A 25,521-nucleotide genomic window follows, 5' to 3' on the forward strand; every position below is an offset into this window, starting at 1 on the left:
TAGTTAATGGAATTAAAACATCAAGGAAACAAACTGCAAGTTATGAAAAACGCATATAAATATATAATATATATATAAATAACATATTAAAACATGTTAAATTGGCAGTAAAAACAATTAAGTAAAATTAAAACCAAATTTTCGTTGACAGCTAAATTAATGCTTTTTGATAGTAGTAATGCCATCGAGCTGTCAAAAAAACTATAACACACTGTCGAATCGGCTTTCTAAATGCATGATTTAGCCTACTAACGAATTACAGCATGGTAATCAATAATAATAATAATAAAATATGCTAGGTTGTTTAAACCCAAATTTTGGGTCGAATATGGATAAACCCAATCATTGGGTTACATATTTTAATTAAATACCCAACTGTTGGGTTTGTCCATTTTGACCCAAATCAACAACCCTGCATTTTTTAGCGTGAAGAAGGCTTAGGTAAACATATGAAAATACATCAATTATTCTCTGTATGAGCTCATTTTAGATTAATAGTCATTGTTTTTAAAGTACAGAGTCACACAGCAGCGTGTAATACTGAACAGGAATGTTTATTTCTTATGAACCACGCATAAGAACGTATTGATTATTTATGTGGGGCATTTCTGTGGAGCCCTGGACTGGAGTTATTGCTTTACGACTTGCATATGAATTTATTGCTTTGTCAAGACTAAATAAGAAATTAAAATATTTCAAAAATACATACTTTCTTCATTCTTGGTGCTTTTTATCTGTTCCAGAAGTTTCGATTTGCATCCATAGCCATGTCAAGACGCCTGTTATTAGGCCTATCTCCCGCACTGCATAATGTCCGAGTTATTGAATAAATATAAATCATCATTAAAATATTTCCACATGGCTCCGCCAATGTTTAGTAGACAACACACATATATTTGCATGTCGTAAAGAAATATTCAAAAATTATCGTCATATTTTATATAGCTACTGATGAGCAAGGGGGCCCCCTGGTGGTTGGGGGGCCCTACGCAACTTGCGTAGCTTGCGTACAGGGATCAGCTCTGGTAAAACATGGTACTCGCGGTAAAACAAGAAAATGAGATTTAAACAATAAGAATTAATGCGTTGAGCTAACATAGTTTTCTGTCAATGAATGAATCTAAACATTTGCTCCTCTGTCTAATAAAACACATAATACATTAAAGCATCTTTGGTGTTGCCATGGTTTCTACAAAATAAAACCGGAAATTGAGGATAATGAAGGTATGATGTCATTGATAGGTGACGCACGGACACGGTCCATGTCCTGGTTAAAATAGCTTATTTCTCTGGATTTAAACATTTTTGGAAACATTTGAGATAATGTAAGTACACAAGTCAACAAATAACACTGTTCTAGTGGTTTTTGGATATTTTAAACCAAAAATATTACATACTGTGCCTTTAATGGCTAACTTAAATCATCGATAGCTAACTATGTTCGCAAATTCCATTGAACTCTATTGGGAAACCCTGCACCAATATTTTAAGGCTTTTTTTTTTTTTTACTTTAAAATAATGGTCCAAATAACTAGTATTTCTTGCAGACCGACTAGGTAACGCTTGAGGAACCATGAACATGTTCAGAGTAAAAGATATTTTGCTCACGTCTCAGATATGCTAATGTTGTGATTAGGCCTAGTAATTAATTGGTAATACTTTATAATTTTTCATAGTTAATAGTTTTTAATGAGGCTAATCTCATTCAGTAGCCTAATTATGGATTACCTAATAAGGAACTAACCGAAGTTAATCTTGTTTACATAGTAGTAGCTGAATTGTTAAAGTAGTAGCCTCATTTTGTACTTCTTGCATACCAACTAATGACGAAGCGTTATTCTAAAGTGTTTGCGTTTTTTGTTTTCCTCATTTCCCGTGATTTTTCAGTCCTCATGTAAAGTTAAACTAAACCGCAGTGAAGTTGCCCTCAAGTGCTTTTCATTTGACAGCAGCTGCTGATGTCATTTGTTTTGCTCTGTACCGGAAGAGCTGCTGTGACATCACAGGGAAACTCAGCTGGACGAGCAGAAAACAAACAAACTCAAGCATAATCATAATCATCATCATCAGCATCACCATCATCATCATCATCATCATCAGTGAGTGACTGCTGTCATTCGACAACAACGGGCTTCTTTAAACCGTCCGATCATTTCCGGTAAGTTCAACCACAGCTGAAGTGTTGCAGAAATCACACAACCTCACAACATCTGCTGAACTGTGAGTTTATGTAACGACCACACACTGCTGTCAGCCGAATAATCACATCACTTCTGTTATCGTAATGTTGTGTTTTTTACTGCAGGAATAAACGCTGGCCACTGTTTACAGCTACATGTTGTTAAAATTTGGGGGGGTGTGGGGGGACACAAATGTAAAATTGAAAGTAAAATGGTGTCAGTTTGAAGCTTGACTTTTTATTTTAAGTGCAAAGCCATCATTCCCCTCTGCGTTTTGAATTATTTCTGATGTATTCTCATTTATATTTATTAAAATATTGTTTTTGACCTGTTTCTTGTTTCTCTGTGGTTATACGGTGAGACAGACAGGTCTTTGTTTCCTGTACTAAATGAGAGTATGTCTTCTTCCTATTTCCATTGCGGTGTGTGATATACACTTGTCATATTTGGTTTCTATTGTGGTTAATAATAATTATGGTGAGGGTCAAGTTGTATGTGTATTTACTCATTTCTCTCCCTGTTCTTTCATTTAGCAGCAGTGTGGAACTGCACACAAAAATGTGAGCAGGTTCACTTTCTGTTTGCATTTTTGTGTCAAGATGGCTGATGATTTGGTCTCCGGTACGGCTGGAGCCGCTCAGCCCTGTGCGAAGCAGAAATACCGCAGTAATGCCCATTCACAGGGTCTGTTAGACGGGCTCCTGATGCTGCGACAGGGGGGGATTCTGTTTGATGTGGTGCTCTTGGTGGAAGGAAAACCCATCCAGGCTCACCGTATTCTCCTCGCGGCCTCGTGTGACTATTTCAGGTGTGTATGACACTCCCTGAAAGTTAGGGACTTTTTGTGCTTACCAAGATCTGATCTGATCAAAAATACAGTGATATTGTGAAATATTGCAGTTTAGAAGAACTGTTTTCTATTTGAATATATAGTCAAATGTAATTTATTCCTGTGAATTTTCAGCATCATTACTCGAGTCTTCATTGTCACACGATCCTTCAGAAATCATTCTAGTATGCTGATTTGCTGCTTATTAAACATTTCTGATTATGATCGATATTGATAATAGTTGTGCAGCTTCATATTTTTGCAGAAACGACGATGCATTATTTTTTCCAGGATTCTGTGATGAATAGAAAGGTCAAAAGAAGAAGCATTTGTGACCCTGTGACCACAAAACCAGTCATAAGGGTCAATTTTTTAAAATTGCAATTTATACATCATCTGAAAGCTGAATAAATAAGCTTTCCATTGATGTATGGTTTGTTAGGATATTTGGCCCAGATACAACTATTTGAAAATCTGGAATCTGAGGGTGCAAAAAAATAAAAATATTGGGAATTTCCCCTTTAAAGTTGTACAAATGAAGTCCTTAGCAATGCATATCCACTCACAAAAATACATTTTTGATATATTTATGCTAGGAAGTTTACAAAATATCTTCATGGAACATGATCTTTACTTAATATCCTAATGATTTTTGGCATAAAAGAAAAATCAATCATATTTTTGACCAATACACATGCCAATATACCCGTGGTCCAGGGTCACATTTATTGGAAATGAAAATCTTTTGTAACATTATTAATACTACATACTAATAATACTATTAATAGTGATACATTATTAATAATTATTACTTTCACTTATGATCAATTTATTGTGCCCATAAAAAATTATATTTACCCCAAACTTTTAAATAGTAGAAAATATATATATATATATATATATATATATATATATATATATATATATATATATATATATATATATATATATAAGTTGGACAATGAAACTGAAACACCTTGGTTTAGACCACAATAATTTATTAATATGGTGTAGGCCCTCCTTTTGTGGCCATCTTGGAATGACAGATAAAAGTCCTTCACAGTGGCCAGAGGGATTTTTAGGCATTCCTCTTCCAGAACATTGGTCCGGTCACAATGTGATGGAAAACTTTTTCTGACTCACTCCTCCAGAATACCCCAAAGTGGCTCAAAAAAATTCAGATCTGGTGACTGGCCATGGGAGGTGTCCAACTTCACTTTCATGTTCATTAAACCATTCTGTCACCAGCCTTGCTGTGTATATTGGTGCATTATTATGTGGATACACCCCCCCCCCTTCATGGTACAATGTTTGAAGCATTAGGTGCTCATGGTCCTCCAAAATGGTTCTGTAGTCCTCGGCAGTGACGCCCCATTAAGCACAGTAAGGAAATGCTTCACTCTGGGCAGCAACAGTCGGTGTTGAGCCTCTTTGGAGCTTCTCCACACCGTAACTACCACAGATGTGGGAAAGACCGTGAAGGTGGACTCATCAGAGAACAATACATGTTTCATACTGTCCACAGCCCAAGATTTGCACTGTTGACACCAATAAAGCCAACATTTGGCATTGGCACGAGTGACCAAAGGTTTGGCTATAGCAGCCCGATCATGAATATGGACTCTGTGGAGCTCCTGACGAACAGTTTTGGTGGAAACAGGAGAATCGAGGTGCGCATATAATTCTGCAGTGAGTTGGACAGCTGTTGTTTTTTGTTTTTTTTTGGATACATCCCGGATTAGTACCTGGACATCCCTTTCAGACAGCTTCCTCTTACATCGACAAATACTCATTTGTTTCATTGTCCAACACACACACTACCAGTCAAAAGTTTGGAAACATTACTATTTTTAATGTTTTTGAACGAAGTCTCTTATGCTCATTAAGGCTGCATTTATTTCATAATAAATACAGAAAAAAAAACAATATTGTGAAATATTATTACAATTTAAAATTATGGTTTTCTATTTTAATATACTTTAAAATATAATTTATTCCTGTGATGCAAAGCTGAATTTTCAGCATCATTACTCCAGTCTTCAGTGTCACATGATCCTTCAGAAATCATTCTAATATGATGATTTATTATCAATGTTGGAAACAGTTGTGCTGCTTAATATTATTTTGTAACCTGTGATTTTTTTTCAGGATTCTTTGATGAATAAAAAGTAAAAAAATATCAGCATTTATTTAAAATAGATATCTTTTGTAACAATATACACTACCGTTCAAAGTTTGGGGTCAGTAATTTTTTTTCTTTCTTTTTTTTTGAAAGAAATTCATACTTTTATCCAGCACGGATGTGTTAAATTGATAAAAAGTGATAGTAAATATTTATATTGTTCGAAAAGATTTATATTTTGAATGAATGCTGTTCTTTTTAACCTTTTATTTATCAATGAATCCTGAAAAAAGTATCACAGGTTCCAAAAAAAAAAATATGCAGCAGCACAACTATTTTCAACATTGATAATAATTGAGTATCAAATCATCATATTAGTATGATTTCTGAAGGATCATGTGACACTGAAGACTGGAGTAATGATGCTGAAAATTCAGCTTTGCATCACAGAAATAAATTATGTTTTAAAGTATATTAAAATAGAAAAACATAAATTTAAATTGTAGTAATATTTCAAAATATTATTGTTTTTTCTGTATTTATTATGAAATAAATGCAGCTTTAATGAGCATAAGAGACTTCGTTCAAAAACATTAAAAATAGTAAGAAAAAAAAAAGTTTCCAAACTTTTGACTGGTAGTGTATATATATAATACATAATATTTTAGATGCTGGTCACTATTTTAAGGTTTTCACCATTTTAATATGCATTTAGCTGTTTTGCAGTCCACTTAAAATGTCCAGCAGTGTGACTTTTCTAGTACTTTTCTAGAAGAATAAATGTACTAAGTTTTTCAGTTAATATGATGTTATAAAACGGCATGTCTAATAATTATACAATAATTGTGGAAAAAATCATAAATATTTTTTTCATATTACACCACTGTCACATGAACTACCCAATGCATACTGTGAATGCACATCAATTAAGTTACTAAACATGTCGGAGATCAACAGCCACTTTATGTGACATCATTTGTACATATTTATTTATGTAAGTGGGTCAATGACAAAAATATCGATGATAAAGGAGAAATCATTTAAAATAATTCTAGAATTCAGATTTAGTTGTATTTTTTATTCAGAAATTAAAAAACATACTTGTTATAGAAGAGATATATTTAAGTCATTGTATGTATGAAATGCATTTTTTGAATAAATTAATTGAGTTAATATTATTAATGGTTTATACCAATGATTATTGAGTATATTTAACGAATATTGTAAAGCCACCATGTTCTTGTGTGAAAATTGATTAGCTGAACTTAATCGTCTTTTTGGTCCCACTTTATATTTGGTGGCCTTAGCTACTATGTACTTACATTTAAATTAATCATTTGATACAATGCACTTATTGTGTACATACATGTTTTTACATTGTAATTATATTTTAAAAAATACCTGCATGTAATTACATCTGTAATTAATTTCTGTATTTACAATTATAATTGCACTGTTTGCCCATCCCTTACCCCTTAACCCACCCTTAAACCTACCCATACTAACAAACCTGTCCCTAACCTTACCCGTATCCACCTCAATACAATATGAACACAATAAGTACATTGTACTTATTTTTTGATGTAAGTACATAGCAGTTAAGGCCACCTAATATAAAGTGGGACCGTCTTCATTGTTAGACCTGACTCTCACTTGTGTATCACATCCTCTTTTCAGATTCCTGTGTCTTATGTGACTGTTCCTATGTTTTGTGACAGTTATTTATCATACATGGTTTTCTTTCCTTTTTTAAAAGGTTATTTTTTGGGCTTTTTCGCCTTTATTTAGATAGGACAGTAGGAGGACAGACAGGAAAATCATGGGAGAGGAGAGAGGGGAATTGGACCCGGAAAAGACCTCGAGCCGGTACTCGAACTCGGGTCGCTCGAAGTTGAACCGCACCACATGTCTGAGCACTTGCCCACACAGCTATGGCTCCGACCATACGTGATTTTCAAAAGATTGAGCTACATGATTATGGTTCCCCTGTACAGTCCTTCTGTCCTCTCTGTGTTTAGGGGTATGTTTGCCGGCGGTTTGCGGGAGATGCAGCAAACCGAGATCCCCGTTCACGGAGTCACATACATGGCGATGATGAAACTGCTGGACTTCATCTACACCTCTGAGCTGGAGCTGGACCTGGACACGGTACAGGAAGTGCTGTGTGCGGCCACTCTGCTGCAGGTCCAAGATGTGATCGGCTTCTGCTGTGACTTCCTGTTCTCCTGGCTGGATGATGACAACATCCTAGAGGTGGAAAAGCTGGCCGACATATACGGGCTGAACCAGCTCGGGGAGAAAATCCGCTCATATCTGCTTAAGAACATCCAGACTTTCTCGCGTACGCCCGTGTATCGAAAGCTTCCTGCGGAAAAGATCCTGAGTGTCCTTTCCAGCAACGAGCTGGAGGTGAGCTCGGAGAACGAGGTGTTTGAAGCTGCCCTGCACTACCATTACACCCCTGAACAGGTGGAGAAGGATGAGGTTTGCTTACAGGTGAGAAACACATGGCTTAGTCTGAGTCTGTTTGGATTTGGTTAGTGATATCCAGCGGTGGACACTAATAAAGTATTTCTAAGTACATTTTTCAAGTATCTGAGTATTTTGACTTCACTAAATTCCAAAGCATAATATCGTACTTTTTACTCCACTACTTTCCATAAAAACATTTCATTCTTCATTATTTCAAACTGAAGAACTCACCACGCCCTCTGATGTAATAAAGGCCATTTTACATATCGTTTCTTCTTTACTAACAGCTACACTTCACCTTATAGGACTGTAGGTGGCACATGGACTGCATTTAACCAACCATGATAGCTTCATCAAATGGGAAATCAGTACAAAAAATTATATTGATTACAATTGTTTTGATAAGAGTAAATTGAACACTACTTGGTGAGTGCTTTGTAATTTGACATCAGATATTTTATGAGAAGCAGTTCAGTTGCAAATGAGACAAACAACAGATCCAGATCACTCCACAAATGCAAATTCGTATGGACAGACCGCAGTAGATGTCGTCATCTTTTTTCTTTTTCTTTTGGCAGATGGCAGCTCTGTAGTTTTCAACTGCTTTACATTATGATAACTGGTTAAACCTTAACCTTCCTATTATCATTCAATGTTTAACGTCTCTAAATACATGCTTGACATCATTTTTTTACTTCATATTTAATGACTTTTCCTAATTTAATGGGGATATCTGGGTAAACATAAATTTAGTATGATAATTGTTTTCAGTGTCCTGTACACATTTTGTAACATCAGTATTCTTTTGGGTCAATTAACTGTATAAAACCTATAAGAAATATCAAAATTTTACACACACTTGTTTTTTTGTGTGTTTTTTTTGTTTTTGTTTTGTTTGTTTGTTTGTTTGTTTTTTGATGATATTGTGGTCATTATTAGGATTGGGAATCGTAAGAAATTATCCGGTTTCGATTCCACCTAATGATTCCAGTTCCGATTCCATTAAAATTATTAAACAACCCATAAAAAATAGTAGTAAGGTGAAAAATGCACAATACTCAACTCAAACAGTCCTTTTTGTGTTTATTATACTTGTAAAATGAATTTAACAGACTGCTAATCTCAACAAATTCTGTAACACTTTACAGTAAGGTTCATTAGTTAGGATTAGTTAACTACGTTAACATGAACTAATAATGAACTGCATTTCTAAAGCAGTTAGATAGGTGTCAAAAAACACCAATAAGAACCTGTTCTCTGTTCCCAACCCTAGTTATTATATCTGCTTTAGAGCCCTAACATAACCATACATGTAGTATTGAAGAAAAATCATATTCTGGAGGAGGTTTAAATTGCTGGGGTCCAATTGACCCCAAATGTTGGTAAATTTGAGGGTAACAGTAGGGAAGCCTCAATCAAAAGCTAAAACATGAAAAAGTGAAATTTCCTTATATTAATTACTGTAATTCCAAATTATGTTACATTTTTTACATTGTATTATAGCACAGAGGTTGAACGGACCGCATTTATTCACCAACCATGACAGCAAAATGGTCAAGAATCATGTTTGGATTTATTACAGTTCGACACAGAGAAGTTCGCTCGCAGATTTAGTAGCAGCAAATTGCATGTGCAAAAAAACAAAACAAAACAAAATTACAACAGACTCGCTAAACTCCAACATACATGTTTGTCAGTGGTGTCAGATCATCAGCCCTTTTGTAGCCCAGTATTGCCAGATTAACAAGATTAAATAAAACACTGGGCAGAATATGTATCCTTTTAAGGGAAAAGCCTTGTTTGGGGGATTTCTCTTGGAAAGATAGTGGAGGCTTGTTACCAGGGCCTAAAACTAACATTTTGCCACTCCTGCCAATGACAGGTGACTTAAAGGTTTAGCTCACCCAAAAATGAAAATTCTGTCATTTATTACTCACCCTCATGTCGTTCCACACCCGTAAGACCTTCATTCATCTTCAGAACACAAATTAAGATATTTTTGATGAAATCCGATGGCTCAGTGAGGCCTGCATAGACAGCAATGACATTTCCTCTCTCAAGATCCATTAATGTACTAAAAACATATTTAAATCAGTTCATGTGAGTACAGTGGTTCAATATTAATATTATAAAGCCACGAGAATATTTTTGGTGCGCCAAAAAAACAAAATAACGACTTATTTAGTGATGGCCGATTTCAAAACACTGCTTGAGGAAGCTTTGGAGCGTTATGAATCTTTTGTGTCGAATCAGCGGTTCAGAGTGCCAAAGTCACATGATTTCAGCAGTTTGGCGGTCTCTCAAGATCCATAAAGGTACTAAAAACATATTTAAAACAGTTCATACGATTTCAGTAGTTCTACTTTAATATTATAAAGCGACGAGAATACTTTTTGTGCACCTAAAAACGAAATAATGACTTTTCAGCGATTTCAAAACACTGCTTCTAATATTTTGTTTCGAATCAGTGATTCGGATCGCATGTCAAAATGCCAAACTGCTGAAATCACATGACTTTGGCATTCCGAATCACTGATTCAAAACAAAAGATTCGAAGCAGTATTTTTGAAATCGGCCATCACTGGATATCATTGAAAAGTCATTATTTCGTTATTATGGCACACAAAAAGTATTCTCGTCGCTTTATAATATTAAGGTAGAACCACTGTACTCACATGAACTGATTTAAATATGTTTTACCTTTCTGGATCTTGAGAAGTTCAGTGGCATTGCTGGCTATGCAGGCCTCACTGAGCCATCAGATTTTATCAAAAATATCTTAATTTGAGTTCTGAAGATTAATGAAGGTCTTACGGGTGTGGAACGACATGAGGGTGAGTAATTAATGACTGAATTTAAATTTTTAGCTGAACTAACCCTTTAAGAAAATGTTCCAGCTAAAACAATTTTTTACCAGCCATGAAACAAAAACAGGCAGTTATGACACCAATATTTTAGATACTAGAGAAAATTCACAATCCTCTATTCCAATTTCGATACCACAGATAAAAACTACTTGCTTAATTAATATAATTTTAATAGCCTGCATCAGGGGTCTCCAACCCTGCTCCTCAAGGGCTGCCATCCTGCAGAGTTTAGCTCCAACCCTAATCAAACACATCTGAACCAAATATCATGACGATTACGTTTAATTAATCGAGAGAAGCAGAAATCATTATCACGATTAAAATACGATTAATCGCAAAGCCCTAATTTGTCGCCACATATTTATACATATTTTCAATACGATTGTATGTACAGTACTAATCTTTCTTATTAGTGTTGACTACTGACTAGTCTGACTAGTGCTGGCTAGGATAAATATATGGTTCATCAATCAGTACTTGTTACTTTTAAGTACATTTTGTTCTTTAAAGGTGCCCTAGATTATGTTTTTAAAAGATGTAATATAAGTCTAAGGTGTCCCCTGAATGTGTCTGTGAAGTTTCAGCTCAAAATACCCCATAGATTTTTTTTTATTAATTTTTTTAACTGCCTATTTCGGGGCATCATTATAAACGCGCCGATTTTATGCTGTGGCCCCTTTAAATCCCGTGCTCTCCGCCCACAGAGCTCGCGCTTGCCTTGAACAGTGCATAAACAAAGTTTACACAGCTAATATAACCCTCAAAATGGATCTTTACAAAGTATTCGTCATGTATGAGGCATGCATGCGTCGGATTATGTGAGTATTGTATACTGTTATATTGTTTACATTTGATTCTGAATGAGTTTGATAGTGCTCCGTGGCTAACGGCTAATGCTACACTGTTGGAGAGATTTATATAGAATGAAGTTGTGTTTATGAATTATACAGACTGCAAGTGTTTAAAAATGAAAATAACGACAGTCTTGTCTCCGTGAATACAGTAATAACCAATGGTAACTTTAACCACATTTAACAGTACATTAGCAACATGCTAACGAAACATTTATAAAGACATTTTACAAATATCACTAAAAATATCATGTTATCATGGATCATGTCAGTTATTATTGCTCCATCTGCCATTTTTCGCTATTGTTCTTGCTTGCTTACCTAGTCTGATGATTTGGTTGTGCACATCCAGACGTTAATACTGGCTGCCCTTGTGTAATGCCTTTTATAATGTTGGAAACGTGGGCTGGCATATGCAAATATTGTGGGCGTACATATTAATGATCCCGACTGTTACGTAACAGTCGGTGTTATGTTGAGATTCGCCTGTTCTTCGGAGGTCTTTTAAACAAATGAGATTTATATAAGAAGGAGGAAACAATGGGGTTTGAGACTCACTGTATGTCATTTCCATGTACTGAACTCTTGTTATTCAACTATTCCAAGATAAATTCAATTTTTCATTCGATGGCACCTTTAATACTCACGTTAAAAGCTGAAATTGAGTACTTGGGCCTATACTTTTACTGGAGTAATATTTTAATAGGGTATCTGTACTTTTACTTTTAAGTACTTGAGTTGTGTACTGCGATATCTATAACAAATCAACTCTTCCTGTAGGATTCATTGCGGATGTTGGAAGCGGTGCGGTTCTGTCTGATGGAGAAGCATGTGTTGCAGCGCTTGCACAGCCGATTAAAACAGTGCCCGCTGCGGGACTCAGTGGCCGCCGCTCTACGTTACCACAGTCAGGAGCTGTGGCAGCCGGTGATGCAAACCCCACTCACTCAGCCTCGCTGCAGCTCCCAGTGCATTCTGGGATTTGGTGGCATGTATTCATCTAGCGCACTGGTGGACAATGAAGAGCGGTTCCAGGTGTTCCACCCCTCCTGGGGGGAGTGGCGTAGTCTGGCTGCAGACCGCGCTCCTCGCATGTCCAACATGGGCATTGCGGTGCTTAATAACTTTGTGTACTTGATTGGTGGAGACAAGAACACCAGCGGCTTCCGCGCTGAATCTCGATGCTGGCGGTAAGTGATGCTGCATTATGATTTTTATAGATGGTGAAGTGCAGCTATGCATCTAGAGCAATTGTTAGAAGAACACTGCTTGTGTTATGTGTTGTTATAACTGTCTGGACTATACTGTCTACATAGATATACAGTCCTTTATATTTTAATATTTTGTTGAGCCACCTTTTCCAGCAGTGACATCTTTGTTGGGGTATGAATGAAGCGAGGTGACGACACAGTCGGCTTTCATCGCCGCTAGTTCTTTGTTGTTGGTTTGGTGTGTCATGGCTTTTATAGTCAAATTGGCTTATTCAGGTTGGAGATCAGGTGTTTGCCATTGCTGGACATTCACTTTAAACTTTAGCTACTCCCATATGACCTTGTGTTTGGGATTAATGGATTTGTATTATATCCAAATCACAGACCAATATAATTCAATAAGTGCAGATTGGATTATTGGACTTGTATATCCAAATCTGAGATCAGTATCATTTGAAGATCACTCATAGTTTGAAATCAGTTCCAAAATTCTCAAATGAAGTCAAATTTAATCAAATATGAATCCAGTGAACTCAGCATAAAGAAACTGACAATTATAGTCATGCACATCATCTGTTATTTCTTCTTACACATGATGAGCTAAAGTATAGAAACATTCTAGAAACTTTACAAAAACTGGACCTCTCATTAAATTAAACTAAGATTAAACTATATAGGCACTTTATCAAAGAAACTTACAAATGCACAAGCAATTTCTCACATGAAAGTCAAAAATACTCACAATATTGCAGTGCCAAATACGTTTGTTGACACACTAAAATAAAAAACTAAAATAAAAACATTAAAGCTAAATCGAAATATATATTAAAATGAATAAAAATGGCATATAAAATGATTAAAATAAACTAAAAATATTAAAAAATCTAATTCAAAATATTAATAATAAATATTGTAATAGTACACAAATAACCCTGCTCTTGATATGATTGACATGATATGTTTACTTGCATCCTCTGTTACTTATGGCAATTTCCTCTGTGGCTCGAAACAAAAAAACTTTGAAGGAAAGCCTTTTCTAAGTAGTGTTCGTTTGATTTGGTTTCCACTTCCTGTTAATTTTACCACTGTTGTACAGTGTTGCATTACAAGCAGTGTTGGGTAAGTTCAACCCGCTGAACAACACAAGTACAAACCCGATTCCAAAAAAGTTGGGACACCGTACAAATTGTGAATAAAAAAGGAATGCAATAATTTACATCTCAATTTACATTGCAATAATCTCATAAACTTATATTTTATTCACAATAGAATATAGATAACATATCAAATGTTGAAAGTGAGACATTTTGAAATGTCATGCCAAATATTGGCTCATTTTGGATTTCATGAGAGCTACACATTCCAAGAAAGTTGGGACAGGTAGCAATAAGAGGCCGGAAAAGTTAAATGTACACATAAGGAACAGCTGGAGGACCAATTTACAACTTATTAGGTTAATTGGCAACATGATTGGGTATAAAAAGAGCCTCTCAGAGTGGCAGTGTCTCTCAGAAGTCAAGATGGGCAGAGGATCACCAATTCTCCCAATGCTGCAGCGAAAAATAGTGGAGCAATATCAGAAAGAGAGTTTCTCAGAGAAAAATTGCAAAGAGTTTGAAGTTATCATCATCTACAGTGCATAATATCATCCAAAGATTCAGAGAATCTGGAACAATCTCTGTGCGTAAGGGTCAAGGCCGGAAAACCATACTGGATGCCCGTGATCTTCGGGCCCTTAGATGGCACTGCATCACATACAGGAATGCTACTGTAATGGAAATCACAACATGGGCTCAGGAATACTTCCAGAAAACACTGTCGGTGAACATAATCCACCGTGCCATTCGCCGTTGCCGGCTAAAACTTTATAGGTCAAAAAAGAAGCCATATCTAAACATGATCCATAAGTGCAGGCGTTTTCTCTGGTCCAAGGCTCATTTAAAATGGACTGTGGCAAAGTGGAAAACTGTTCTGTGGTCAGACGAATCAAAATTTGAAGTTCTTTTTGGAAAACTGGGACGCCATGTCATCCGACTAAAGAGGACAAGGACAACCCAAGTTGTTATCAGCGCTCAGTTCAGAAGCCTGCATCTCTGATGGTATGGGGTTGCATGAGTGCATGTGGCATGGGCAGCTTACACATCTGGAAAGGCACCATCAATGCTGAAAGGTATATCCAAGTTCTAGAACAACATATGCTCCCATCCAGACGTCGTCTCTTTCAGGGAAGACCTTGCATTTTCCAACATGACAATGCCAGACCACATACTGCATCAATTACAACATCATGGCTGCGTAGAAGAAGGATCCGGGTACTGAAATGGCCAGCCTGCAGTCCAGATCTTTCACCCATAGAAAACATTTGCCGCATCATAAAGAGGAAGACGCGACAAAGAAGACCTAAGACAGTTGAGCAACTAGAAGCCTGTATTAGACAAGAATGGGACAACATTCCTATTCCTAAACTTGAGCAACTTGTCTCCTCAGTCCCCAGACGTTTGCAGACTGTTATAAAAAGAAGAGGGGATGCCACACAGTGGTAAACATGGCCTTGTCCCAACTTTTTTGAGATGTGTTGATGCCATGAAATTTAAAATCAACTTATTTTTCCCTTAAAATTATACATTTTCTCAGATGATATGTCATCTTTGTTGTATTCTGAATAAAATATTGAAATTTGAAACTTCCACATCATTGCATTCTGTTTTTATTCACAATTTGTACAGTGTCCCGACTTTTTTGGAATCAGGTTTGTATAAACACAAAACTGATTTTGTAATTCTTTCAAATAAATAATATAAGGGGCTGTTTACACATAATTCATTTACATGACAACGGCATTTTGGGGGCCTGAAAATGCAAACTTTTGAAAACGTTTTTCAAAGTTCAAGCTTTTGAAAGCAATATCATTATCGTCTCTGTGTAAACTGCAAAAATGTGAATCAGTGAAAATGGTGATGGCATGCACATGAGTATTACAGCATGCGCGTTTGGCGAGAGTGCTCTATAAAAGAATGCATATACGCGCAGGCGCATCACCTTTCTTTACAAAGGGACAACGCCAACTATCCGTGTAAACAGGGATCTTTTGATAACGTTGTCATCTGTACAAAGAAAAAACTTTTCCGTTTTTAGTACATTGTTGTCATGTAGAAGTATCCTAAAATTGCATGAATTTATTCTTGAACTGGTAAAAAAATAAGTATTTAAAGGGAGAGAGTTACATTTAAAAACATCAGATGTTAAATTTTTTATGTTAAATCCACTATTGTTTTATATAGGATTATTCTATAGTCTATACAATATTTAATGCAATTACATCAGAAGTAACTGTAATAAAATTACAGAAAAATTAAGAGTAATTCCTTACTTTACTTTTAATTACTTAGTAATGCATTACACCCAGCACTGAGTACAAGTAATGCGTAATCAGATTACTTTTTCAAGTAACTAGTAATGTCATTACTTTTCAATTTAACAACACAATATCTGAGTTACTTTTTCAAATAAGTAACCCAAGTTACTTTGTTTTTCCATTTATTGACTGACAGCTCTCCTGTGTCATGTACATTGTGGTATTAATAACATGCATGACGCAGGAGGTCCCAAGAGATACTTTTATTAATAATCACAGTGAATGCTTGCAAGGAAAATAACACATACCACATTAAGTACACAATGAGTACTGGCAAAGGAATTAACAAAACAGGAAGTACTTATGCGTGGAGAACTACAGTAAACTAGATGCAGGTATGATTAATTAGTAACCAAGGTTACAAACAAGGAGAACTTAGTAGCTATAGAAACAGGAACTAAACTGTAAGGAAATACAGGAACATGAACAAAAACATAATGAAACAATGAAAAAATTGATGCACCTCTTTATGGAAATAACATAACAACATATATTTCCATCAAGAGGTGCATCAAATTTTGGTCAAGATCTTGTATTGACAATGCAAGAGATGAGCACTCTGTAAAGTCTCCTCCAGCACATCCCAAAGACTTTCAAATTCATGTGTGAAAATTATTCTTCATGCTCCCTCCCAACCATTCTTTCACAATTTGAGCCTGATGAATCTTGACGTTATCATCCTGGAATATGGCCATGATGTGTCTTCTTACATGGTTGTTTAAGAAATGAAAAGCTACACACTCCATCTTTAAGGGTTAAAAGAACCGTTGCCAAACATATAACATGATAGAAACACAATAATCACAGCAGGAATGATCCAGTCATAGACTCTTAAGTATTTGCTTCTTTAAATTTGCCAGAGCAACACTCTTTAAATAACGTTATACATAGTTATGCAACTATGACTGAACAGATATTGTTGTTTGTGTTGTAAACAATGGTCCGTTCATGAACTGCTGAATGAGTTATGTCAGTTTGGTTGAGACAGAGCAGCATTTCAATACGGTCTTTTGTTTTGAACAGAGAGAATCTCAGTGGAAATTATTATTCACTTTGTCCCATATTAATTTAGCACAGACAGCTGAAAAAAAAACATGATTTGTAGTGATGCTTCAAATGAAATGCTTCTATTTGAAGAATAACAATTGAAAAACATAGCCTAGTAATGAAAAAAATGTGCTTTTATAAAGTCTTTTCATTGCTAAAAGCCAGGACAGAAAATATAAGACAATTAATATAACATGAAACAAATTATATACTTGACATACTACATTTTTGATCCATCTCTAATTATTATTGTATAACAGTATTTGATTCATTCCATTGTCTTCTCATCAAGATACGATCCCCGCCACAACAGCTGGTGTACTATCGAGCCTTTACGGCAACAGCATGCGGATCATTGCGTCTGTGTGGTTGATAAATACATCTATGCCATTGGAGGACGAGACTACACCAATGAACTGCACTGTGTGGAGCGCTACAACCCACAAACCAACACCTGGGAATATGTGGCGCCGCTGAAACGAGAGGTAAGCGGTTTTGGATAAACCACTGAAGACTTTTAAATCGAATGTCATCCATTGTTGCTGATTGTGAACTACATCGGTTATCTGTAGATATGCTAATATAAATATTACTATTACTATTATCTCATTTAATTGAGCAAAGCGTCAGTTCAGGCAGGTCACGTGATCAATGCTGGCAGTCAGCTGATTCATGGCATTTATTAGATGCTTGAAATATCACTTTCCTATCAATATACAACATAGAATGAAAACAGTTAATTTACAGTGCTGTGAATAAGTGTTTGCCCCTATTTTTTGCATGTTTGTCACACTTTTAATGTTTCAGATCATCAAACAAATTTAAATATGAATCAAAGATAACACAAGTAAACACAACATGCAGTTTTTAAATGAAGGTTTTTATTATGAAGGGAAAACAAAATCCAAACCCACATAGCCCAGTGTGAAAAAGTGCTTTCCCCCTAAACCTAATAACTGGTTGGGCCACCCTTAGCAGCAACAACTGCAATCAAGCGTTTGCGATAACTGAGTCTGTTACAGTGCTGTGGAGGAATTTTGGCCCACTCATCTTTGCAGAATTGTTGTAATTCAGACACATTGGAGGTTTTTCGAGCATGAACCGACTTTTTAAGGTCATGCCACAGCATCTCAATAGGATTGAGGTCAGGACTTTGACTAGGCCACTCCAAAGTCTTCATTTTGTTTTTCTTTAGCCATTCAGAGGTGGACTTGCTGGTGTGTTTTGGATCATTGTCCTGCTGCAGAACCCAAGTTCACTTCAGCTTGAGGTCATGAACAAATGGCCGGATATTGTCCTTCAGGATTTTTTGGTAGACAGCAGAATTCATGGTTCCATTTATCACAGCAAGTCTTCCAGGTCCTGAAGCAACAAAACAGCCCTAGACCATCACACTACCACCACCATATTATACTGTTGGTATGATGATCTTTTTCTGAAATGCTGTGTTACTTTTATGCCAGACGTAATGGGACACACACCTTCCAAAAAGTTCAACTTTTGTCTCGTCAGTCCACAGAGTATTTTCCCAAAAGTCTTGGGGATCATCAAGATGTTTTCTGGCAAAACTGAGACGAGCCTTTATGTTCTTTTTGCTCAGCAGCGGTTTTCATCTTGGAACTCTGCCATGCAGGCCATTTTTGCCCAGTCTCTTTCTTATGGTGCAGTCATGAACACTGACCTTAACTGGGGCAAGTGAGGCCTGCAGTTCTTTGGATGTTGTTGTGGGGTCTTTTGTGACCTCTTGGATGAGTAATCAGGCCTGGGCATGGCTAGAGAAACTGAACTCAGGTGTGATAAACCACAGTTAAGTTATGTTTTAACAGGGGGGGCAAGCACTTTTTCACACTGGGCCATGTGGGTTTGGATTTTGTTTTCCCTTCATAATAAAAACCTTCATTTAAAAACTGCATGTTGTGTTCACTTGTGTTATCTTTGATTAATATTTAAATTAGTTTGATGATCTGAAACATTAAAGTGTGACAAACGTGCAAAAAAATTAAAAAAATCATGAAGGGGGCAAACACTTTTTCACACCACTGTAAATTGTAATCATATTTCATAATATTACTGTTTTTACTGTATTTTTGATCAAGTAAATGCAGCCTTGGTGACCAGAAGAGACTAAATTAAAAATCTTAATTATTCCAAACTTTTTTCTGGTAGTGTAAGCTGCTAAACGCAGGTTCATAACAAACTGCAACTACCACAAGAATGTGACATGAGTTTATGAACTTTCAGCTGTCCATTTACATTGTCACATGCCTCTGTCTGCAGGTATATGCCCACGCTGGAGCAGTGATTGATGGGAAGATCTACATAGCATGTGGCCGGCGGGGAATGGCTTATCTAAAGGAGACCTACTGTTACGATCCCAGCGGCAATCACTGGAGCATGTGTGCCGAGGGCCCGGTGGAGCGCGCGTGGCACGGCATGGCAGCAGTTAATGGCCGCGCTTATGTCATTGGAGGCAGCAACGATGGTTGCGGTTACCGTCGAGACGTCCTCAAGGTACTGAACTGCTGAAATGCCTGCCCTTGGCAGCAGTAACAGTTTGATGTAAAACTTGTGTGAACATACATAGAACACCTTTTACAAACCAATTGCAAATGTTTTATTGAAAGTGTAATCTATTAAAAGCAATTTAAAATCATCTAATTCCATTAAATATGAAGGGCCCTGTTTTAACAATGTAAGCACATGGTCTGAAGCACATTGCGCAGGTGCACTTAGGGCATATCCGAATCCACTTTTGGTAGTTTAACGATGGAAAAAATGGCCTATTGCCAACAAAACAGACATTTGAAGCAGTTTTACTCACCACCTGTGCTTCCGACTCATGACCGGGATCATTACCGCTGTGACCGCTCCATCTTTCTGTTTCAAACGATCTGTAAATTCACTGAACTGGGCCTTGTTTATGAAACCATAAGCACTGATCCTGAGGGCTCGAGCAGCCATGGAAAAACACAAGATATTCTCATTGTAACTATCAGACAATTTTTATGTTTCTATGGTTATTTTAATGACAAATATTGAGAGCGCATCAATGTAATGTGTGAGCACAAATCTCTCAGCTCAACTTAACACAGGGTTCTTTGGGAAGCAAGGTTATCTTTCCCTCACAACCAAAAACACGCTTCTTTGGTGACATTGTTGATTTCGTGATCTAAAAACAAAGTGACAAATCTTTCTCGAGCAAGTCCTGTGCAGGGCTGCCGACGACTTCTGTAAAGCCGAACGAAGTGCGTTGATAGGCATGCTCTTGCTCTCTCGCTCTGGTCAACTTTGCCCATGTTTAGCATGAGAATCCAACTCTTTAACAGTGTAATTAAGTCAAAATGGATGAAATAGCATTAGAACCCCCTTTAAAATACATGTGTGTATTGCCACGATTGGTCAAATAATTAGCCAATTTCATTCGTCATTAATGCAAATAGGTAATTCTGATACATGCAATAACTATCCATTATGACATGTAGGCACGTTGTGCACCTGCCTAAAGGCGCATATTACTAACGTGCTCCTTAAATAACAAAAAAATACTGCACCATTGACTTTAGACCAGGTTTCAGTTGGTCAGTGGTGCAGTCGTTTTAAGTTCCTCAAAATAGCAATACGCTAACAACGCACCTGAACACACCTCGTTTTCAGACCAGCACACCCATGGGTGAACAGATGGATGTGAGTGCATTTGCTATTTAAACAACGTGGCGCTAAACATGAAAACGATAACTGCGTCGGGCTGAAACTAGCAAAAAACACTTGTGTCGCGCCTGGCGCCGCATTGCACCTGGTGAATGATAGGGCCCGAAGTGTCTGTATATTGCTTTATTTTATTAAATTGTCAAGCTTGTTTTATGAAAAGCTTGGTTAATTAGGCCATAAAGAGAATATTATCTTAAACTCTTTCTTTTTATTATACAAATGTGTCATTAAAAATGTTTGAAAATGTATAAAACGCTTAATGGTTCATGGGTTCACAGAGATCATCGCCCCCTAGCGGCAAACCATTGAAATTTCAAAACGTTTTTGAAACAGTTCTGATTAAAGCCTTGTTAACTTTGGCAGATTGATACAGACTCAGAATCATTCGTTTTTAACAAGCAAAGGTTTTCGAAGCTTCAAGAAAGAGCTTATCACTAGACTAAAAAGTATTGATAAGAAACACATTTTTGTACTTATTAGAGTATTAGAATCTATTGCCGAGTCCCCACAAACGTCACATGAGGATCGTTCTTTGTGTGGCTCACTAGTCATTGACAGGTCTGCCTGTCTGTATAGGTGGCGTGCTACAACCCAACAGCAGATGTGTGGTCTGTGGTGAGCCCGTTGCCTGCTGGGCATGGAGAGCCAGGTGTGGCCGTCCTCGATGGAAGCATCTACATCCTGGGCGGAAGGTCGCACGATAAGGGCAGTCGGATGAAGTACGTTCACATTTATAACGCACAGGAGGACCGATGGGAGAGCGGAACAGCCCTCGAGGACCGTGTATCGGGGATTTCAGCATGTGTCTTGCTTTTGCCACAAGCAGCCATGGCCCAGGCACGCAGCTGGGAGCAAAGGGCTAAAGCGTCATGGGAAGAGGTAGAATGGGATGACTCGGACAACTCGAGCGAGGACTGATGGCTTTAGTGCTGCTCAGGTAGGCTGTGAAGTTGAGAAGTTAGGGAATTGTGTGCTTTATTAAAATCAAGTTTTGAGGGTGTTATAATACGATTTTAGATTGAACAGTATGTGTAACCCATCAGTGTGGAGATTGTGAAGTCTTTGTTTGTCGCCTGTCTAGTAACTCAAGATAAGTTCTGGTTTAGATTATCTCCAAATCCCTCTCTTTCCTGTTTGTGGGTTAATTTTACTGACTCTTTTAGGTTGTTTTTGTCATTCTGAAGATTTTCTTTCTGTTTTATGTCCAGAACTATGGGAAACTGGTGGGGATGCAAACACTGTACGTGCACTTTACAAATACAGGTGATTTGATTTTGTTTATAATGATGGTGCCTTTATTTTACAGATGTGTTTTGGTAAGTCCAATGCCTTTTTTATTAATAGATTTGAATTAAGTGCAATAACATTTTTCAAAAGAGTAAAGGAAATGAAGGCTCTAGTGCAGGGGTCGGCAACCTTACGCACACAAACCACCAGTGACGCAGTAAACATTCACACAAGCGTGAAAATGGACAATATGATGGAAATTTTAACTAGTTGTTTATGTTGTGAATGTGAATGATCCAGGGCCAAGCTGCAAATGAAAGTAAAAATAGTAATCTAACCTTAGCTCATATAAATGGTATGCGTGAGTCAAATTAGGGCTGCATGATATTGGAAAAAAATTGACATTGCAATATTTTGTTTTTCTGCAGTATGAAACAAATTCACCAGATGACTTGAATAGAATTAATTCTAGGATGATTGGGGTGATTTTGTAGGTGAGCAAATATGCATAGAAAATAATGAACTATTACACACATAGATAAATATAACAGAACAAAGATACAAATGAAATAGTGCTTTATATATTTCAGGTAAGCCTAACAGTATTCAGGTACAGAAATTGAATAATCAAATGTAAAAATAATCTTCTCTGTATAAATTAAATATAATTAATCAGTGTTAAAGCTACAAAATAGATTTTTCTCTTTGTCTTTTGTTGTTTGATTAACATTCATGACACAGAAAGCAGCAGGAATATTAGGCTGCTGTCACTTTAAGACGAGGATAGTTTATCTTTTTTGTGCATTTTGACATTTTTTTTTTTTTTTTTTTAGCATGTATGTGTCTATTGTGTGTGGCACAAATAGATGCAGAAGAGAACGGCATTCGGTGTTCACGTGCATCTGTGTGTGCACAGAAACCAGCTGCACGTTCAGAATTGAGTTCTCTTTTGCATCTTCATGCACTCAAATGGTTTAAAATCGCTTGAATGTGTCAACTGGCAGGACCTAAAACACGCTCAAATGATAAACTCTCATTGAACGATGGTCAAACTTTACAATTAATCCGCAAATCACGTACGTTTTGGACTGTGGTGTCTGGTATGGATTAACGATCCCTATACTTGACATCGCACATCGCGATTTTGATGCTAAAACGATATATATCGTGCAGCCCTAATTCAAATGAAACTGCCTACTAAATAAAACATCTATCACGACTCATGCCAAGTATCAAAATTAAAAGCCACAAAAGCAACATTATGAGGAACAAATAAGTAGGGATGCACAATATATCAGTCACAATATCGGAATCGGACAATATATGTTCATTTTTAATATTATCGTTATTGGCCCAATAAGAAAATTTGGCCGATAAATAATGGATTATTTCCTTCAGCTGAGACACTTCAGATGTGCACTGTTCACCATGATGGTTTTAAATTACCTGGAAATCACTTCAAAAATGAAAATACAGTTAAGTGCAACATGTACAGCGCTAGTCTGTCATATAGACTCCATAATATTATAATTGTGTGCTTGGGGCATGGCTTATAATGGTGAGAATTTTGTTTTTGTAATCAGACTTGCAAAAATTATATACAATTTTGGATTTAGATTTATCAGCCAATATATCGGTTATCGGCTTTCAAATATAAAGAATTATCGGTTATCGGTATCAGCCAAAACTTTCATATCGGTGCACTCCTACAAATAAGTATGATTTCTGAAGGATCACGTGACACTGAAGACTGGAGTAATGATGCTGAAAATTAAAAAAAATTTAAAAATGTATTCAAATAGAAAACAGTTATTTTGAATTCAAATATTATTTTGCAGTATTACCCCTGGTGAGCAGAAGAGACTTCTGAACGGTTGTGTATATGCAAACAGAGAAAGAATTCCGTCACAGTGGTTACCAAAATAAATGAAAACTTACGCTTTATGTCAGAAAGGTTGCCGACTTCTGCCCTAATGAATGCTGAATTGCTGGTATGTTGGCCGTTGGATTGCTCCAAAGAGAAATCAATAACAATTGTAAAAGTTAGGCTGGGTTATGGGCTAGTTAGTATAACGTGAACTGTTATTCAAGTGTTCCTCTGGTGTCTTCTGCAATGTAAAAGCGATTCTGTTCTGTTCAGAATTCCTTGTAATATTATGCACTGATATAAAGCACTGCTTCTTACTGTTGGCTTTTCCTTTTATTTATTTGCTATCTTCAATATATCAGACTTATTGCCTCTTTAAACTGTCAACACTTAATTTCTGATTTGTTTGACCCTGTTGAATGTCATAATCAGGATCATCAGCATATTAAATCTGAAAATCATTGATTTTCTTATTTTTAATAAACGATTTGCAGAATATATTATATATGACAAAATGATATAAATGTACATTCACTCTTACCTTCATGGTACAATACTTTATTTTGAAAATAGGTATTGGGATTGCTGCAATTGCTAAGACTAACTGTATTTCTTCTAATATATTGGAAATGCATTTCACATTTTAACTGCATTATTACCAACTTGCAATGTCAAAGTTCATGAATGATCACATTGTCAATAAAGAGCAATGGATTGTACTGCAGTTGTTTGGGTTTCACACTGGGCCTGTTTAATACCAGTCTGAAGAAGGAAGAAGTGTTACGATGTTTAAAGAAGCGGAAGTTATAATAAAGAGGGAATATTTTCTGTCAGTGATGTGAAATTGATTCGGAGACAGATGTCGGAGCATACGATGGTCATTTAACTGCCTCCGCTGCATTAACACTCTTTTAAAGTTACCCAGAGGAGCTCTTTTAGAGCCGCACTTAAATGGTTAAATGGGGTTTTTACACCTTAAACGTTTATGGTCTCTGTCTTTCTTGCACACTCATCTCATTCGTTCACTTCACTTAGACATAAAAACCCTTTCAGCATCTTGTTTGGTTGATTTGCTCTCTCTCTCTGACAACAATCTCATAGGGAGTATCATGTATTTCCAGCACTTAACAGTCATGTTTGTATGACACAATCATGCAAAAGCTCCTTTTCCAGCTCTTTTCCTCAAACAACTTTGACACATTAAACTAGAAGTACACTAAGCCTCATGTTAAATTCATTACGTTGATGATCATATGATAAAGCAAATTGGTTCATATGACAAAAAAAAGAAAGTGTTAAAAGAAAGTCATAACATTGGTGAAATACAACAGTGGTTTCTGAAAAAACTCCTGACAAATGGATTCTGATCTAATCTGTTCATGAGCTGTTTGGATTTCATTTCTGATGGCCTACATGAAATGCAAACTATCTACACAAACATAAGATTTTTCTCCTAGAATGTTCAAATTGTAAAGATAGCGTTTTTATATGTTCTAGATTAAATGTTTTTTATATACCTGAGATACAGTATGTACAAAATATGTGAGCTAATAAAGAACAACAAAAAAATAATACATTCTTTGATATTAGACTTGTGACTTTTAGACAACCACTAACAAAATACTGTATGTGAATGTTTTCTAGAGGGAAAACTTTCCTGTCCATCACATGAGTTTTACTTAATAGTTTAATGTGAACTCTCTCTCTCTCTTCTTGCAACATTTT

At 36.4% G+C, this 25,521-nt stretch overlaps 1 protein-coding gene across 5 annotated transcripts; it reads left to right on the top strand.

Moving 5' to 3' along the window:
• Nucleotides 1-1,951: 1,951 nt before the first annotated feature.
• On the top strand, nucleotides 1,952-24,515 carry klhl22 (kelch-like family member 22). 5 transcript variants are annotated; one of them, XM_048210967.1, is made up of 8 exons: nucleotides 1,953-2,158; nucleotides 2,714-2,988; nucleotides 7,150-7,627; nucleotides 12,102-12,511; nucleotides 17,287-17,479; nucleotides 19,272-19,505; nucleotides 21,279-21,639; nucleotides 21,911-24,515. In XM_048210967.1, exons 2-7 carry the CDS (start codon nucleotides 2,780-2,782, stop codon nucleotides 21,618-21,620), a joined length of 1,866 nt encoding a protein of 621 aa, XP_048066924.1. In that variant the 5' UTR covers nucleotides 1,953-2,158; nucleotides 2,714-2,779; the 3' UTR covers nucleotides 21,621-21,639; nucleotides 21,911-24,515. The 5 variants fall into 5 exon arrangements, with proteins under 5 accessions (XP_048066925.1, XP_048066926.1, XP_048066924.1 ...); XM_048210968.1 differs by having other exon boundaries at nucleotides 1,952-2,158; nucleotides 2,717-2,988; nucleotides 21,279-24,515; XM_048210969.1 differs by having other exon boundaries at nucleotides 1,952-2,158; nucleotides 2,780-2,988; nucleotides 21,279-24,515.
• The last annotated feature ends 1,006 nt before the right edge of the window (nucleotides 24,516-25,521 follow it).

The sequence above is a fragment of the Megalobrama amblycephala genome, linkage group LG12 (genome assembly GCF_018812025.1).
Source record: "Megalobrama amblycephala isolate DHTTF-2021 linkage group LG12, ASM1881202v1, whole genome shotgun sequence".
Classification (NCBI taxonomy): Eukaryota; Metazoa; Chordata; class Actinopteri; order Cypriniformes; family Xenocyprididae; genus Megalobrama; species Megalobrama amblycephala.